This window comes from Denticeps clupeoides, chromosome 5 (genome assembly GCF_900700375.1).
Source record: "Denticeps clupeoides chromosome 5, fDenClu1.1, whole genome shotgun sequence".
Taxonomy (NCBI): domain Eukaryota; kingdom Metazoa; phylum Chordata; class Actinopteri; order Clupeiformes; family Denticipitidae; genus Denticeps; species Denticeps clupeoides.
Genome location: NC_041711.1, coordinates 6341707 through 6360918, shown reverse-complemented (window position 1 = coordinate 6360918; position 19212 = coordinate 6341707). Strand labels below are relative to the sequence as shown.

General features: G+C 41.5%; 1 protein-coding gene across 5 annotated transcripts in view; it reads left to right on the top strand.

Moving 5' to 3' along the window:
- The window catches only part of ptprub (protein tyrosine phosphatase receptor type Ub), a 204966-nt gene that overhangs the window by 147755 nt on the left and 37999 nt on the right, over positions 1–19212 (top strand). For 3 of the 5 annotated variants that reach the window (XM_028980630.1, XM_028980631.1, XM_028980629.1), the window contains exons 13-16: positions 8643–8679; positions 13927–14065; positions 17204–17233; positions 17557–17717. In XM_028980630.1, the coding sequence (XP_028836463.1) occupies positions 8643–8679; positions 13927–14065; positions 17204–17233; positions 17557–17717 (367 nt within the window). The remainder of the gene's footprint in view (positions 1–8642; positions 8680–13926; positions 14066–17203; positions 17234–17556; positions 17718–19212) is intronic. The other 2 variants (XM_028980632.1, XM_028980633.1) reach the window with 1 other exon arrangement.

The window sequence follows — 19212 nt, the reverse complement described above, 5'->3', positions numbered from 1 at the left end:
ATGATGACTTTCACCTTGATATTTTAGCGTGGATGTATACCTAGCCGAATTGCACTGTAGGGGGCGAGAACGAGTCTTCGAACTGTGAAATTACCACATCAAACGTGACGTGGTAACATGGATGCAGCTATTTAACCCTCTGCTGCACATTTCTGTGTCGTTAAACTGTTTAAAATTGATTTATTTGATCGTTTGTCATACAAATTGTTCAGGATGAAGGTCCAGGTGCTCCTTTTGGGCTCAGTTTTCATTTAAAAAAAATGTTTTTTTTTCGCGACATTTGTTTTCAAAATAACCAAAAAAACAAACCCTTGTCCACCGCGACACAAAAATGTGCACATAGAAACCCATTATAATCACTATTTTTAATCCTGATAAAAATCCACGAACAAACCGTGCATTTTTCGAGCTTCGGGGCTCGCACCGTTCCTTTGGCTTGCCGTAACCAACTAAATCGCGTTTCTTAAAGATGGCGGCTCTTTTACTATATGTGGCACGTGGAGAAAATACCTGCTTTTATCCACCAGATGGCGAACACGATCCATCACTATCCAGCCATCTACCCACCTCCAGCCAAATTATTTACGTTGATATTCTAACAGACAGTGTTTCAGCAGAATATATCGGTGGTTTTGCATATCTTGAGATACGGACATGTCCACAAATTAGATAATAAACGTAAATGCGTAAAAATACCGAATGCGTAAAATAGCGTTCCATGTGTACTTTATATGCAAATGTTCAAATTACCTCGACATATTTTATTATAAAATGTATGAAACATACATCTACACAGAGGTGCATGCACAGCTTTGTGATAAACGACAGACTTCATTTTTTTTTTTGTTTAGCACAGAACCAATATAAAAAAAAAACTCAAACAGACTCGTATTACAGATACAAATGTTCACAGCTTTGCAGAATTCTTATTATAAAATAGCCTTCATATCTACGCAGAGACTAAACAGTTTTTGTCAGACAAAACATTCAATGTTTAGTAAACAGTCTGTAGGTGAAAAATCGCACCGCGCGCCGGCTGAGCGGAGGCGCGCCGCGGCTAATCGCGCCGCGTGTCCCGGCTGATCGCACCGCGTGTCCCGGCTTATCGCACCGCGTATCCCGGGTGATCTCTCCGGCGTCTCCGCGCTACTTCACCTCCGTAAAAAGGATTCGGTCTCCGCGCTGTGTTTCCTCATAAAGCGCATAGTCACAAGATGGCGCGGTCCACGTGACCACCGGCCAGATGTCACGACCTCACGTCGTGACCCGGAAACGCGTCATCGCGTCATCGCGTCATCACCGGCCCATGTCCGCCGATCGCTCACCTTCGGACACATTTTACGCACGGACCCCGAATCGCGTCATCACCGGCCCATGTCCGCCGATCGCTCACCTTCGGACACATTTTACGCACGGACCCGGAATCGCGTCATCACCGGCCCATGTCCGCCGATCGCTCACCTTCGGACACAGACACATGAACACAGTAAGTGATCGGCGAACAAGCAGCTGGTGCCATACCGAAGATCTAAACTTTGGCACGGTATGGATTACAAATATGCGCAACCTGCGGAGACATTTTACGCACGGAGAGTTTCGTTGTAGAACGGACGGGGCTCCGTCGCTGGTGAGAATAGAAGCTTTTCTCGGACTGACAGAACAGAAGAAGGCATTCTTTTTTTTTAGGTATTCTGTTTTTTGATGAGACAATGCAAAGAAATAGACCAGAATTACTGTCTGAGGCAAAAAAAAAAACAGATGTGCATTATGACAAACTGTTAGAAAAATGTTACAAATTCATGAATGTTTGGTATCTGTGGATAGGGCAGATCCTGGGATAAACAACAACAACATTTTTTTGCAAAAAAGTTGATTATCAATAGAATATTTACAGCATTTAAATGTTCAGCTTTTGAAGCACGCCCATGTATGGAAGGTGTAATTTGTTTTTATAAAAAAGTATAAAATATAAATCAATGTCTCTGCTAATCTTTCACCTATATCATCCTGCAACAGTCAGTGCAGAAATAATTTATTTTGCATGAAGTATATTGAAAATAAATAATTTTTAGTTTTTACGCACATGTGACATGAACTTGGTGAATAAAGGGTTAAAAAATTACAAATTCATTAATGCTTGGTATCTATGGATAGGTCAGATCCTGGGGAAAACAACAAAAAAAAATTGGCTAAAAGTTAGTTATTTATAGTCTTTTTATAGTTTGCTTTTATATAAACACACTTTTGTGTCGATGAGGATGTACGCAGGTTTTTAATGAAATATGACGCCGTAAAAAAAAAAAAAGTCATATAAATCAATGTCTCTGCTAATCTTTCGCATGTATCAGGCTGCAACAGTCAGTGCAGAAATAATCAATTTTACATGAAGTATATTGAAAATCTATAATTTTTTGTGTTTTTTAGGCAGGAACTAGAGGCACATTTGTACATAAAATTGGTAAATAAAGGGTTAAAATTCATGAATGTTTGGTATGTATGAATAGGTCAGATCCTGGGGTAAACAACAAAAAAAAAATTTTTGCAAAAAGTTAATTATTTATAGTCTTTTTATAGTTTGCATTTATTGAAACACACTTTTGTGTCGAGGAGGATAAACTCAAGGTTTTATTGCGGGGCACCAGAGGGTTTAACTGAATAAACAGTTGGTAAACACAAGTACATCTTATTGAACATAATTAATTTTCATCACCAATTATCATAGTAGAACAGCTTTCTCAAGCAGTTTGTGATGCATTTTGGAAACAGGAGATGAGCCCCTGGTCTAATGCGCCACCTGTCTTGAGAAACCCGTCCCCAAAGACTTACTTTTAGTCATAATTTGGGTAGCACACATATTCTGAATGCCTTCGGCAGAATTCAAATGAGCCATTTTAATCTAGATTAATCTAGATTAATTTTGTTTACTCTAGATTAATATAGATTAATTCCAAGATTACAGTGAGATTAATCTACATTAAGAAAATTAATCTATGCCCACCTCTAATAATAATGTAGACCTCAGTGCAGTTGTATTGGTAAAGCTCTCTTAACATAAGACAATAAGCACCAGAGCCTGAAAAAAGTCTTGAAGGGATAGGTGGGCTGTTCAGAACTATTCATATATGTATTTTTTTGCAGAGACATATTCTGCAACTGGGAAAAATGGTTTATTATATCTAATTAGTGGTATCTATGTTTAATCACTTTCAAGACCATCTAAATGAGAATCAAAAATAACAGGGAAATTACCTCAGACGCCGGAGCACAGTGAAAAAGTTGAATTGGTGAAAATACTGCGTGCTCTGTATGTGTCAATGGATATTTGATAAATTTCTTGAATGTATGAAGGTAATAGACATAATAGCCATGATAGTGTTTTGTATTTGTTTCAGTCTTAACACTCATGGCAACCGTGGAAGTATAGTTTTTCACAATGAAAAATGTCACAACTGTCACATGATTCCATCCATGTGACTGGAAGCAACACGGAAACGAGGTAACGGGACTCCTATAAATTGGCAAGATGGCCACTGCCACCCGCTCAGTCATTGATTGACACCCGTCAACTAGACTCGGCTCTCATCTCTTGATTCAAAGTAAGACCATTCCGACTCGTCTTCTCTAATCTCCACTCCACTCCTTCCTCTCATCCTGCCTAGTACTACTTGAAACACGAACGACAACATTCGTGTGGTGTTATGGCTCACGCCAGTTCGCATTCGCATAGTAATTCGGATGGAACTTTCTTACCTCCTTGCGTCACATTGCACCGGGGTTCCTTGTCTCCTCCTACACGGGCTCACATTCTGGTCCCGTGGACCGTGGCAGAATGACTAAGCCCTCTGTGTATCCCGAAGAGTTCATCGCGTTATGCGCGCAGGTCTCGCACCAGTCGAACCTCATTGAATGTCTGAATGACACGGCGAACATGCCGCAAGGTTCTCCTCCTCCCACAGTTCCTGAACCCAGTCTGGGGCTCCCGGAGTGCTGGAACGGGACTGAGGCACTCCTAACCCTGCTTTGTCTGATTTTCGAGTTGCAGCCCCGCTGTTACCCCACTTCCCAATCGCAGATCGCACTGCTCCTCTCGCTGCTGACTGGCCCCGCTGCGGTGTGGGTGGCCATGCGGCTGAACGTCCCCGCTTCCATTGGAAGTGGAGGCGTCAGAGGTGTATGCTGCCGCTGTCCTCTCTCAACGCGGTCCAGACCAGAATCTGCACACGTGTTGCTTCTTCTCACAGAAGTTGACTCAGACGCAACAGTGTCACAGGGTGAGGGATCGGGAGCTGCTTGCAGTCAAGTGGGCGCTCGAGGAGTGGCGACACTGGCTGCAAAGCTGTGACTTACCCTTTCTGGTCTGGACCGACCATCAAAACTTCATCACCATCAAAGCTTCCAAACAACTCAATCCCCATCTTTGAACAATTCAATTTCCATATGTCTTATCGTCCCGGTTCAAGGAACCAAAAGGCCGATGCCCTGTCTCGACAGCACGCTCCAGACTCCTTATATTCTGACCTCAAACCCATTCTTCCACCTCACCACATCGTAGGTCCTCTCCGGTGGTCCCTGGAAACTAAGGCCAGATGTCCGACCCTGGCCCTGCCAATGTCCCACCAGGGTGCCTGTACGTTCATAACACCTGCCGGTCCAATGTGCTGCACTGACCCAACATGACTGCTGACACCCACACCGACTGCGATCTTCGTCTCAGGACCGAGTCACACAAACTATCCCCATTTCGGATGCTCAGCCGGCTGAATCCCCTCGCCTACCGTCTCCAACTCCTGCCCACTGTCCGTGCCCCTCCAGTGTTTCATGTCAGCATCAGGTCATCTACTCATCCTCCGGAACCGCTGCTGAAATCATCAAAGGGGGACCGGCTTACACTGTCGAACGAATCATCAACTCTCATCGCAGGGGTTGGGGGGTCCAGTGTCTGGTGCACTTGACCGGTAACGGACCAGAGGAGCAGTCCTGGATCCCGAGTCGTTTCATCCTGGACCCTTCCTTGGTGACTGAGTACCGGCCATGTTCCGATTCCGCTCCAGGCCCATCGGGGGTCGACCCTGGAGGGGGGGTACTGTCACATGATTCCATGTGACTGGGAGCAATGCAGAAACGAGGTGACGTGACTCCTATAAATTGGTAAGATGGCCACTGCCAGCTGCTCAGTCATTGATTGACACCCGTCAAATAGACTCTCATCTCTCGATTCAAAGTAAGACCTTTCTGACTCTTCTCCTCTGATCTCCTCTCAACTCCTTCCTCTCATCCTGCCTAGTCCTAAATTGTACTTACAACATCCGTGTGGTGTTGCGGCTCACGCCGGTTCGCTTTTGCATTATAATTCAGAGGAACTTATCTGCCTCCTTGCATCACACTGCACCGGGATTCTTCGTCTCCTCCTACACATGCTCACGTTCTGGTCTTGTGGACCGTGACAACAACTAGAGTCACAACTAAATCTGCTAAAAATGTGACATGAGCATTTTTTTGGAAACAACATGTGTCAATGTCGTATTGAAACATGTTGTCTGTGAAAGTGCAAAGGAGTGCAAAGTAACATTTTTAGTAGTGACAGTGTAAATGGCCTGAGGCTCTGAGCTGAAGTGGACCGAAAAGACAACCAAGACAACCCCTTCCATACAAACTTCTTCTAATGGTCCACATTCTGAACCACTTTTTTAAAACAGGACTGTACTAGAGAAGTATGCTGGAGTGTGGGATGGAACCAGGAGATTCATTAACATTTTTACATTTACGGCATTTATCAGATGCCCTTATCCAGAGCGACTTACAATCAGTAGTTACAGGGACAGTCCCCTTGGATCAGTTTTAGGGTTAAGTGTCTTGCTCAGGATTTGAGCGGGATTTGAACCTGGGTCTTCTGGTTCATAGACGAGTGTGTTACCCACTAGGCTACTACCACCCTATGGTAGAAGTTGTCTGAGCAAAGTCACAGCACATGGCACCACCACAAAGCTTTCCTCAGTTTAAACAGTTGTCTGTTCTGGGTACACTTCTCACATCTATGAGAGCAGTTTGGACTGCTGTGTGCCAAAAAATAATTCTGTTGTCCTCCCTCTGTCAGAAATGCTTTTCATTTCATATCCATGCCAAGCTAAGAAGCTTTCAAACCATTTGGCTCCTGTACAGAAATATGCACACAGTAATTGGCGTTCATACAATATTTGGCTATTATTTGTGACAATTAGCTGTTGGTGAGCTGCATGTGCTGTCTGAGCTGCCGGTAATTACACAGATTGATACAACTGAGGAGCTGCTGGTTGGAGTTTTTCAGTGCTGAAGTCATTACTACGGCCCTTTTTTTCAGATTCCTGTGCTTCTTCCTTTTACCCTCTATCTTGCCTACACACACACACACATACACACACGATCACACAGAGTATTGTGGTTCTGGGGGATGAGGTTGTGGTGTATGGTAATGTAATAATCACTCTAATAATGCACTTATTATTTTTTCAACAATAGACTACAAATCTGTGTAGTAATATTATAATTATGTAAATGTCACATGTTTAATGTGGCTGTCTTATAAGGTTCTTTGCAGAATGAAAAACAGCAGAATAAACGTATCATATTTTATTTCCTCTTATTCAGCTGTTCTGAAATTTACTTCTGCTTTCATGCCCATCTCAGCGGTAGGCAGCCATGCTTCCAGACATGGGATATGTTAAATGTAGCATTTTGGCTATGGTGGGGCACAATTTAGCAATCGGATCACCAGTGATCTTTCTCACGTCTGTCTCCCCAAACTGTGTATAGCATAGATGGCTGTAGTAGCAATCTATTATCTCACAATTGTGTCTCTTCCCCTTTATCCCTTCCTCCTCTAATTATTGGACTAAAATATTAATTTATATTTTGCATTCAAACAGGTCACAATGGTCTTTATTTAAATGTGCTGATACCTGCAGAAAGGATCATTTAAATTATTCCTTTTCAGGGCACTTGTAATTTAGAAAGGAAATGGTTAAAAGTATGTTTCAGAAGAAGTTGGCTTGAAATAGATTTTCAATTAAAAAAGGCAATATCGCTGCAGTGAGGGAGGTCTCACTTTTTTCCGCATGGGCAAATTTGCATAATTGTTCTATAATGCCTGAATTAGCTTCTGTAAATCTTCATTTGATAATGCATCTCCCCATCGAGGTGGTGGCCGAAATTGGATTACGGTCCGGGATCTCATTAGGGTTATTTGACAGAGGTCTTTTCGGTTACAGCAAGATGTCATCAGCTGAGATATGAAGCAAATTAATTCCTTTTCACATTTGGCCATTGGTGAAGAAACCGTGTTCTCTGGATTTTGTCTATCTACTCTGGTATTTTTTCTTTATATTATTTTATCTGCTTGCACACCTGCTGACGCCTGACCTTTCTCCTGCCCGTACGCACCATCTACAGCATGAATGCATCTACCAGGGCTTTATTTCATATGTTCTATGAGAAAATTTGTACTGGATATGTTATGGATATGTTAAATATGTTAACTGCTTCAGAAAGAAACAGACAACCATAAAGTACAAAATGGTTAGTTCTAGTTCTGGTTCTGACAACTGATTGGCTATGCTGGCTCAAAATAGTCATTAAATAAGATTTTAACTTTTATGTTTTCAAGTTTTGCACATCCAAGCACAGCGGATCTTGGTACTTGAGAAAACAATATTTAGTTCACCAATTTTGTTTAGATAGGGGCAGTTCTGTAGATAATTTATTTATTTATACTTTTTTTTTTTACAACAGCCTGTTTACAATATGCATAGTTTTTTCCATATTATTTGAATGCTGTATTTAATTGTATTACTATTTTGACCATAATTCTAGAAGCAGGTGATTTGATATTATCCCAGTTTAGGTGGTTTAAAATGCCCATTAGTGGTGATAAAATCACTCATCTTTAGCCAGGGGGCTGAATCATGTGGCTTTTACCAGGGAACAGTGATAAGAAGATGAACATTCATTTCACATTTTGTGTTTCTTCTGCAAAATGCTGTCAGGCTTTGGGAGTCTCTGTTGGGGGTTTTAGCTGCTTCTGATATTTTCTTTTTGGGTTGGACCCAAAATGACATCCTACCATCTTCCACACATCTGTTTATGAACAAATATCATCTCTGTGTCGTAATCGATTAGCACGTTCGGCTGTTAACCGAAAGTTTGGAGGTTCAAGCCCACCCAGGGACAAAAATGTCTTTGCGACCTTTTTAGGGGCAGTGGTGGCCTAGTGCTTAAGGAAGTGGCCCTGTAATCAGAAGGTTGCTGGTTCGAATCCCGATCCGCCCAGGTGCCAATGAGGTGCCACTGAGCAAAGCACCTTTCCCACACACTGCTCCCTGGGTGCCTTTCATGGTTGCCCACTGCTCCCTCAGGGGATGGGTTAAATGCAGAGACCACTTTTCACTGTGCATACTGGGTGCTGTGCTGTGGTATGTCACATGTGACAACTACTCACTTTCACAAATATTTATTTCCTTCAGACCAGCGAATAGAAATTAGACAGTGTTTTATAAGAGACCATTTAATATAAGAGATTTTTATGATATATTTTTATTATTGTTTTATGTGTGGTGCTGACACGGTAGTGCTGCCTGTGAAAAAAAAACTTTGTTTTTTTCTTTCTCCAGGAAACCCGGATTAACTGCATTCGTATCGCCCGAAAAGGTAACTCAGCATTTTCATCTCTTCTCCCCATCGCTCTGCTGAGCTTCCCCACTTTTTCCCACTGCTCAGTTCTAATCCAGTGTAGGCCAGGAGCACAAGTCTGCAGATCCCTGATCAAACTCCCCTGAACCTGTTTGAAAGAGGCCAATCTTGCACTCGGTCTGCTGCAAATCTCAGCAGGGTCTGATTCCCCCTTCCCCACATGTGTGGTGTCAACCTTTCAGGGAAAGAGGGTTGCTTTTAAGTTCAGGAGATCTGTTTCCTCCGCTTTGAGCCTTCTTGCACCAGTAAATGTCAGTGGGGAGAGGAGAGGTCACGCTTTCATCATGTATGTTTTTGGGGTAGCAGGCAGTATCAAAGTCGCTCTCTGCTGGCAGTCCCTGCAGTGGGGGAGGGGATCAGAGATGGATCGTGTCACCGCAGGGAGGGGCTCTTCATATCACACCACGCTGATAGAGCCACCTGTGCCACCCTCGCTTCACCCCTCTCTGTTGTCACTGTAGCAGTGAAAAGAAGCTCACACAGCATGAAGGGCAGCTCCAGATCACAGCTTGTCGTTCATTTCAGAAAGGGCCATGGTTACAGCAGCCAGACTTGGTTGAAGGCCTCACTTTTAGCTTGCATAAGGAGAAGAGAGCTCCTCTGGAGCTTGAAGCCAGATGGACAGCAGACGTTTAGTTCTCTCCCCATCTGCCTTCTGCTTACACACACGCTCATAATTAATCTTACTGATTAATTGCCACTGTCTACTTTCTCATATACAGTGTAAATACAGTGGAAAAGACTGACAGAATCAGTCACAGACATCATCACTGGGTCAATAGGGCATCCAGTGATGAAAATAAGGGGTCAAAACAGCAATTGGAACAAACCTAAAAAGTATGAAAAGTTACTAAGAATGAAACAAACCAACAGAGTAAGAGAGTAGGTGAAAGGGAAGCATTTCAGACAGAAAGGAGAGAGACAGGCGAAAGATGAATGGAGTGATTTCAAATAAAAACGCTACAGGTCAAGAGACAGTTCATATGTGAGAGTATCATAATAACATATTTCTCCCCTGGCTAATGTCACAGGAATAGTGAAGTGTCATTGGCTGCTTGTAGGTGACAGTTTAATTAACTGCCTTTTGTCACTCTCTACACAACAAAACTTTTCATTTCTGCCCCTGAGTGCTGTTTCCATTCGAGAGCCCCCTGGCAGGTGTGTGGATTAATCTGAAATCCACGTTTGCGTAATTGATAGTCAGAGGCAGGATGTGATGCTCTGATAATAATCTGTCCGGAACAGCAGAAAGCATTAATGAAACCCTCTTTCAGCTCCTTTTCATTAACACAGAAAACACACATTTATAGCTCAGGGTGTTTGATTGATTTATGTATTTATGTTTCTACATGAAATGACAGCACATTATAATGGTAACCCTAACCCAATCCATGTTTGACTCTAGTAAAATCAAATGACAACTGACAAAAAGAACTGTACTTCTTTTCCTTATTAACTACAGTCATGCTTAGTAATACAACAGTTTAAATTCACAGTTCAGTGATATATGTTTTTTTTTATTTAATTACTGACAGTGGGCATGCTTTTTGTGGAGATATAATAGATTTAGTGCTTGATACACGTTTGTTAACGTCACATCAAACATGATTCAAAGATTCTGAAACTAGTAGCTAGTTCTTGGTGGAAGACACAACTTTCTGTTTTGTGTGTAATTATTTCTGATGCCTAGAAGATTAACCTTAATTATGTATTTTATAAACAAATTTTAAAGGGGGGATTAACATGTAGGCATATCTGACAGCTCTCACACACCCTACCATCTCATTCTGGATGATTAAACCCCCTCCTGTCAGTACATCTCCTTCCATCATCCTCTGCTTTCTACTTTCCTGACACATCTACTACCAAACCAAACAAACATGATCATAACTTTAATGCAACCTTTGTGATTGGCAAACTAATGAATCTGACTTTTTTGCGAACACTCCTCATCCACTGCATCTTTTATAGCACTGGGAAAATATAGCCCATTTTGTTTTGTATTTACTGTCATGGCCGTTTGGCAGGTGATCTGAAATGGTGACTTGACAAGACTTGACAAGGAAGAAGGATGCATTCATACGATGTCACGAAACAGGGGTTTAATACGTGATGAGCAGGATAGGGGAGACATCCAGTATCATGTATCATGTAACCTGTAACCTGTAACAATGACCTGACGGTGAACAGACACAAACAGGCAGCTTCATATGATCAGACACAGGTGAACCCGATCAGGAAACATTACACAGGATGAACATGAAACTCCGGTCCGGATCCCTGGTCTGGTGTAATCCCTTTCGGACTGGATCATGACATTTATTTGTTATTCGTTATAATCTGTTGTAATTAGCATACAAATGTATCTTTGCAGTGTCCCATCTATCAGTTTTTATATTTTGTTTATTTTAATGCATTGAAGAGTTAAAACTCATAAATATGCACAAGTCAATGCAAAGTTCTCAGATTAGCAATTTATCTTTATCACACTGCACTGTTGGGATGCACAGGGAATTCATTTTCCAATTCTGAGTCATCTTTCATTTTATCACCTTATCACCTCAGTCTTAGCTGCTGTCGCTCGGTTCTGTCAAACTCCTTGAACAGGCTCCAATGGCAAGGCAGTGCCTCTGAATTAAGGAAGAGATTTCTCACAATGGAAGTGATTTCCCACAGAGCCTTTGGCTAGAGATCAGGGCATGAGCACCTGTGCCCTCTCTCTTTCAATCTCTGTGTGTCTTTGGCCCGTCTATGCGCTGTCTTTGTTGCTCTTTTCCTTCATCCCTCTCAGTTCTTCACTTCTGTCCCAGATACATCCAATCCCATAATTTTTGTTCTCAGTCCAGACCTTTCCCCCAGGCCAGTACTGACTTTCTTCTGTGGATCAAATCTCAGCTTGGATTCTGGGCCACCGCGAGCACTGCGGACACGCCAAGCCCACGGCCAGACTGAAAAAAGCGAGGCTCAGTAACCTCTCCTGACAAGACAGAGGAGCCTGTCTTCCCTCGGCAGAGCTGGCTGATGCATTTGCATAAGCAGAGAATATATTCAGTCAGAGAGAAAGTGTAAGTGCCTATTACAGTAATAAGGCCTTTTACAGTCTCCCCCACAGACTACAGGGCACCTGCAAATTATATATTCATATTCAGTGGTGTGAAAATGAGGAGAAGATTCTGTAATGGCCTGTCATCAGAAGCATGATGAAACTGAATTTTATAATTTTTTTAAATTAAAAATTAATTGGTTAAAAATTTCCCAGTTTTTGTGATTTATACAAGATCCCTAGAATCTGGCTTTGCTTTTGAGCAAAGGTAGATCTGGTAGATTTTTGCTGCAGGTTGTAAGCTAGCAACCTTTTTGAAACCTTTTGAAAAAAATCTCAAAATTTTCATTTTAAATGTAAAAAATATGCCATTTAATTTAATATATAATTAAAAAAATAATCCACTTGATGCTTAATCTAAAATAAAAATTGGAACATGGTCAAAATCAGTGACCCTTACATTTGCATCCCTTCTTTTGGAGTATGTGGAGTGACCTTTAACCTCATTTCAACCTCTTCACTCTCATCAATGCGTCTGTTCTCCATTTGTCTGATAAGTGTTCTTGTCGGGTGGTGGAAAATAATAGAAAATACATGGCTGCTGTAGATTATTGAAAGGTGAACATAAAAGAGTGGATGATTGGTTGTGAAAGGAACCGAAAGCTGTGGGCTATTCCAGGTCATTGTAACCATACTGTGCCCCTTCCTCGATCCATGAAGTAAAAATCGTTCCCCCACTTCCACTTCTGCATACATCTTCAGGACCGTTCTGGCTTCTGTTTTTGGTTTTATCAGGTGTGCACACATCCGGCATGGTGCTTGTGAGCGCCTGAATGGGAAGTGACCTCGCCGCCGGCTCCTGCCACAATAGACAGATGTGGGAATAAATAGTCATTTGCAGGCAGTCGATCAGCGGGCGCAAGAGCAGGGCGGGCTCTTTGTGTCTATGAGAACTCCAATTTTGGCTGAAAGAGAAGGGCTGAAATTAATATGACCAAACCAGGAGTCTTTTAACCCCTCTGATCTCTTTTCCTTCCTATTATTAGTTTTTTTTTTTTATGGCTGTCTTTCGTAGCATTGTGCCATCTCTTAGTGTCCTTAATTCTTCCATCTTTGTACATATTAAGTTTAGCCGACATTTAATGAAAATGATACACAAAAATTTGCAACAATGTATAATTTGAATCAATTATGGATCCATGGATTAGCCACGGATTAGCCAATGTGTGTTAAGATTTATATTTTTAACATGCATGTTGTTTGGTTAAATTTGGTCTTGTGTGAAATGTATGGTTTCTCGCACAGCATTAATATATAGGGCTGTGACACATTAATGATATTGCATCATGGCCTCTGGTACCAAGTTAGCAGCAGATCCTATAAGTCATGATGTGGATCAGACTTGATTTTCCACCATGTCAACGAGATCTGGGCTATTAGGGTCCACACTGTTCCTTACACTTTCCCACTTTCCTGTTTCTCTTACACATCAACTTCTAGCACTGGCTGTTCACTTTCATTCAAACATTTCCTCTCCTTTACCGGTGTTATGAAAGTGAAGTGATTGTCACACGTGATAAACAGCAGCACAGCACACAGTGCACACAGTGAAACACGGTGCTTTGCTCAGTGGCACCTCAGTGGTACCTTGGCAGATCGGGAGGTACCACTGAGGTGCCACTGAGTCCCCACACACTGCTCCCCGGGCGCCTGTCATGGCTGCCCACTGCTCACTCAGGGTGATGGGTTAAATGCAGAGGACAAATTTGACTGTGTGCACTGTGTGCTGTGCTGCTGTGTATCACGTGTGACAATCACTTCACTTTCATAACACCGGTAAAGGGGAGGAAATGTTTGAATGAAAGTGAATGTGAGATCAGTGTTATTCCTTCCCCTCTTACTGGTTTTTATTGTTGTCTCTGATCAGTAGTTACACATATGACCATGAAATATAGATCATACATATATTTGCAGTGACTCAATAAGCACAAGAGCTTCAATGCAGTGTATACAAATTATGGGTATGAGTAAACTCAATTATTTTTCACTTCTCACAAACAGCCATAGTTTCTTCTTTTCCACATTATTCTCTTCTTCTTTCTTCCTCTTAGCTGGATCTGTCCCCTCATCTCTCTCTCTCTTCTTGTTTTTGTGTTTTGCAGCGGCGTGTAAGGACTACCAGCACACTCTGGAGATATCCCAGCACTCTGAGGAGATGGGGCTGATTCTGGGAGTGTGCGCTGGGGGCCTGGTGGTTCTTATTCTCCTCCTGGGGGCTATTATTATCATCATAAAGAAAGGGTGAGTTCCACAATGGCCTGTGGGGCTCCCAGAGCTGATATTTCCTGTGGTCGGCCACATGTCTGGAAGAAAAAGCAGCAACACTGTTCAAGCAGCCAGTCATTTGATGATAAAAGATTAATTAAATATTTATTTAATATTGTCTGAAGAAATCTGCTTTGGTTGTCATGAATCAGTTTGCACATGTCTTACTCCTGTTGTTGCTTTGCAAAAACAAAAAGAAATCTCTTTCCTGCGTTAAATTATAGGGTGGTAGTAGCCTAGTGGGTAACACACTCGCCTATGAACCAGAAGACCCGGGTTCGAATCCCACTTACTACCATTGTGTCCCTGAGCAAGACACTTAACCCTAAATTGCTCCAGGGAGACCTTCCCTGTAATACTGATTGTAAGTCGCTCTGGATAAGGGCGTCTGATAAATGCTGTAAATGTAAATGTAAATGTAAATTAATGTTCATCTATTGTAATCTATATAGCCATCCATGCACTTCCACAGTACATGATCCCATGGGATTGTTTATGGTAGTAGCGTATATAGAAATTCTCTTTCTCTGTTGTCAACAGAATGCCTGATCTAACCCCATATACTAAACCTGTTAATTTTCACCCATAACCACATCATAGATTCACTTCACTCTTTGTGTTAACCTCCACAAATAGTCCCTTGTGGCATTAAACCTCACCATCAGAAACCTTTTAATGTTTAGTAACCACAGACAGAGCTGTACTAGTCTGAAAAGGGCAAAGCTTTTTTTTTTTTTAATCCCTTATCCAGGTCATATAAATTCAGCTTCTTCCTCTTTCCATCTCACGACAAAGGATGGGTGTTGGCTGCAGTTCATCAATCGCTGTAATCTGAGTGTGAAAGTTTTTTGTTAAAGAAGAGATGCAATACACTTGCTAACTTAATCATGTGCTCTGGGCTCCAGTATGACCCGTAAATGAGGGTATAATGGGTCATGAACATCCCCTCCATGCCGAAGAATCCCTTGCAGGTGACCCCTCTCCTCACACCGCGGCAAGCGGCAGGCACACCTTGCAAATGAATTCAGGCACCACGTCGGATCTCCGAATAACTGACGTGGCTGTGAAAAGAAATAAATACATAAAAAAAAAAGTTTCGCTGAGTGATCAGACAGTATATCTGAGAGGCACAGCACTAGTCATAAAGCAGCAGTCCGAACAATGCAGCACACCTCACGTTAGAGCTGTAAATCTTGGCAGGTTCAGGCTCCATTTTTTTCACTGGTTTTAGTTGGGCTTGGGTCTGGTCGTCAGCAGTATTGGCCTAGCGGCAGTGGTGGCCTAGCGGTCAAGGAAGCGCCCCCATAATCAGAAGGTTGCAGGTTCGAATCACGATCCGCCAATGTGCCGCCAAGGTGCCACTGAGCAAAGCACCGTCCCCACACACTGCTCCCCACACACTGCTCCCTGGGTGCCTGTCATGGCTGCCCACTGCTAACACAGGGTGATGGGATAAATGCAGAGGACAAATTTCACTGTGTGCACCGTGTGCTGTGCTGCTGTGTATCACATATGATGATCACTTCACTTTAAAAGTATTGTGTATATTATAGTTTGTAATGCAACTTTCAACTACACTTAAGGGCCCAGAATATAATTTACACGTTGCAACAGCGACAGAAAGCTTTTAATAACCCAGTAAAACTGGGGTTAGCCTCTGCCGATTTATGTTGTCTTGTTATAAACAGCATCTCACCACAGTTTAAAATATGTCTGTCTGAGAAGCTAAAGAATGCAATTTTTTAGTTTTCTCATTGTATTTACATTCTGTCATTTTTTAAATAGCAAATAGTTTTGATTAAATTTTAGAAGTCAATGGCTACTAATTTTTGGAGTACTTTAATTGCATATAATTGTACTATTATTGTACTACAGTACTATAATTACTATAATTGCAGTGGTGGCCTAGCGGGTTAGGAAGCGGACCCGTAATAGGAAGGTTGTCGCCAATGAGGTGCCACTGAGCAAATCACCGTCCCTCCACACTGCTCCCTGGGCACCTGTCATGGCTGCCCACTGCTCACTAAGGGTGATGGGTTGAAAGCAGAGGACACATTTCATTGTGTCACCGTGTGTTGCACTGCAGTGTTTCACAATGACAATCACTTCACTTTCACTACTGACCTTTCTTGATCTGGCTGTAGTATCTTGCTATGCAAGCAATAGGTGGAAAGCAAGTGAATAGTTAACAGGCCTACCAGGCCCAGGGTATCAAGACCTCTAGTGCTCTGTACACAGATGCTACTGAAAATATAAGCTTATACAGAGTTGTTCATCCCATGTATAAATGTTGTTTATTTTTTTATTTTTTTATTTTAGTTATTCACCAGAATTTATCATTTTTAAAAAAAATCTCACAGGGGAGCAAACCCATAGACCTCGCTTGACAATAATGATGATCACAGTTATTATATTTCAGGCTGTTTGATATCAGGAGCCAACAAGTTAAAAGTTTGTTGCTGCTCACCTCCCAAGAATGGAAAAATGTTCAGGCTCAGGATTTTTTTTATTATCAAAATGATAGTAAATGATATCAAATTGATATCAAAATGGCCATGATGCCGCCTCCTTTAAAGATGCCACCTTGGGCAACAGTCCATGTCACCCATTTCAAAAACCGCCAGAAATTACCAATAATTACAAACTGAAAATATTAATAATATAGAAAATCATTTTGTATTTTAAAGAGCATCTGGCCCTCAGAGTGTCTGCCGAGACTCTGGTCTTGGGCAAATGTAGTTGATGACCCCGATGTAATGTCTTCAATTTGAAAGGTCTTAAAGTCTCTTTGGCTTCCTTAAACCTGCAGAAACAATTGTAAATCATAAATGAAACCATGGTGTAAAGAAAGAATATGGACTGGCATCAGTCCATATGGCTAACACATTACAGACTAACAAGGCCTGGTATTTAATTAAAGCTCGGACTGTTTCTGCCTCGGCCCGTCCTCTCAACTGTGATTCTGTGATTATTGCATGATTGTGATTGGCTAGGTCAATTCCTGCTCAACTGATTGACATTTCCAATCTTATTTAGTTTCCACTGACAATGCTGTCATCTCATGGCTCTTCTATCTTCTTTTTCTGTTTCTCTTTTTTGTTTGTGCATTTCCAGAAGAGACTACTATTCTTACTCTTATTATACGTAAGTGGCAACACCCTCCCTTCTCTTCCATAACACATGTTGGTCTTTGCCTTGTGGTTTCAGTCAACAGAAGTAGATTGATGTTATCTGTTCTTGTTTTCTCCCTCTCTCTCACTCACTCTCTCTCTCTTACTCTCTCTCTCTGTCTGTTGGTCTCTCGCTCTCGTTCTTTTACTTTCTTCCACTCGTTTCTAATTCATCTCACTTTGCCAACCTACTTATTCAAACCAACCTCTTTTCAATCAATCTTCTCTTCAACTTCTCTACAATATTTCTTTTCTCCTGGCATTCTCTTTTTTTTATTTCATCTCTCTGTTTTGCAGTAGGAAGCCGGTGAACATGAATAAGACCCCCATCACGTACCGGCAGGAGAAATGTCATATGATGGGCTCAATGGAGCGCAGCTTCACCGAGCAGAGTACGCTGCAGGAGGATGAGCGCATGGCTCTGTCCTTCATGGACACACACACCTGCACCACGCGGAGTAAGATGAAAACACTGAGCACATTCAAAAAAATTCTAAAAACACAAAGTAACACAAAGATGTATTTATTTTATCAGTCACTGTAAGTCACCGAATAACAACCATAAATATCAAAATAATAAAACAAACCAAGGTAATTATGGATTTTTCAGGCTTATGTCAGACAGAACAGGAGCAGGATTTATGTGTAAGAGAGGGAGCTCAGTTCTGAAGGTTAGAAACAGAAGTGCTATCTTATGAGGATCCTTGAAATCCAGAATTAGTTAAAATAGCAGATGAGCAGATGTTGACAGGAAATATGTGAGGGCATTTGAGTCAATTTGGCCAAAATAACTTTAGTACCTCTGAAAAGAAGTTAAATTAATTTTGATGTGTTAATAGGATGTTTTGTGAGTTGGTATGAGCAAAGATTCAGCTTCCGATCAGGGAGATAATGGTGATTTTGATGAAGATTACCTCTGTCCTGTGAAATTGTGACTCAAAGCTCAAAGAGGAAGGCCAGGAATTCAATACAAATGCACATTCAATTTGTTTTCTCAATTAAATATAATAAACACATAATACAGTACTTCAAACCATGAAATATACCTATACATCACCTTTTTACACCTCTTTCTTTCTGTCTCTCTCTCTCACACACACACACACACACACACACACACACACACACACACACACACACAGTCACTATACAATCGCAGGCAGGTATAAAGGGTAGTTTTGTAACTACCTTTTTTTCTGCTATTCCCTGAGGTGCCGTATGACCAGCTAGACTTTGCATTGGCACCTACGTTCTGTTGGCCGATTCCTGCAGTCAGACCTCATGCAGAGATCATATACAAGGCTGACTTCAGGAGCACAGGAGAGGAAGAGAATGCCAAAGTACAGTGTACTGCATGAAAAAAAAATCTTACGTGACCAGATATTTAATATGCATTTAAATCACTGTGATTTAAGTGCATATTTCATAGCCCTTGCTCATTTTATCAATATTTACAAAATTGAGGAACTAAAGGAAAGGGCATAAAAGAGAAGCAAAATACAAATAACTCATTTATTTCAAAGGTACCTGACTCAAAGTCTGTTGAATAGTTAATAAGCTACTTTTTTATCTTCAGGGGCAGAAAGGGTGCCCTGTGTACTTCACTATAAGTGCTGGATAATGATATGACTGTGACTGTACTTCTGTTCAAACGAACATAAAATAAAATGAAAGAGCTTAATAATGAGCAGCATTATAAAATTAGTCTCCTGATGGTGCTTGATGTTTCAGTGTATTTTGGGGGGTATATGTCACATTACGTTAGTACCTGGGAGTGTTTATGAATGCATTTGTGGAAATGTATGGAATGTAAAATCACAATTACCAGGTTATAGCAGTACAACACGCTGTGAAATGCATCCTGAACTGCTCTAATTTTGGCTGAGCATAGTTACAGATAAGTTATAAAATAACTAAAATAGAAAAAAAGAGGAAAGACCTTCTGTTTGCACT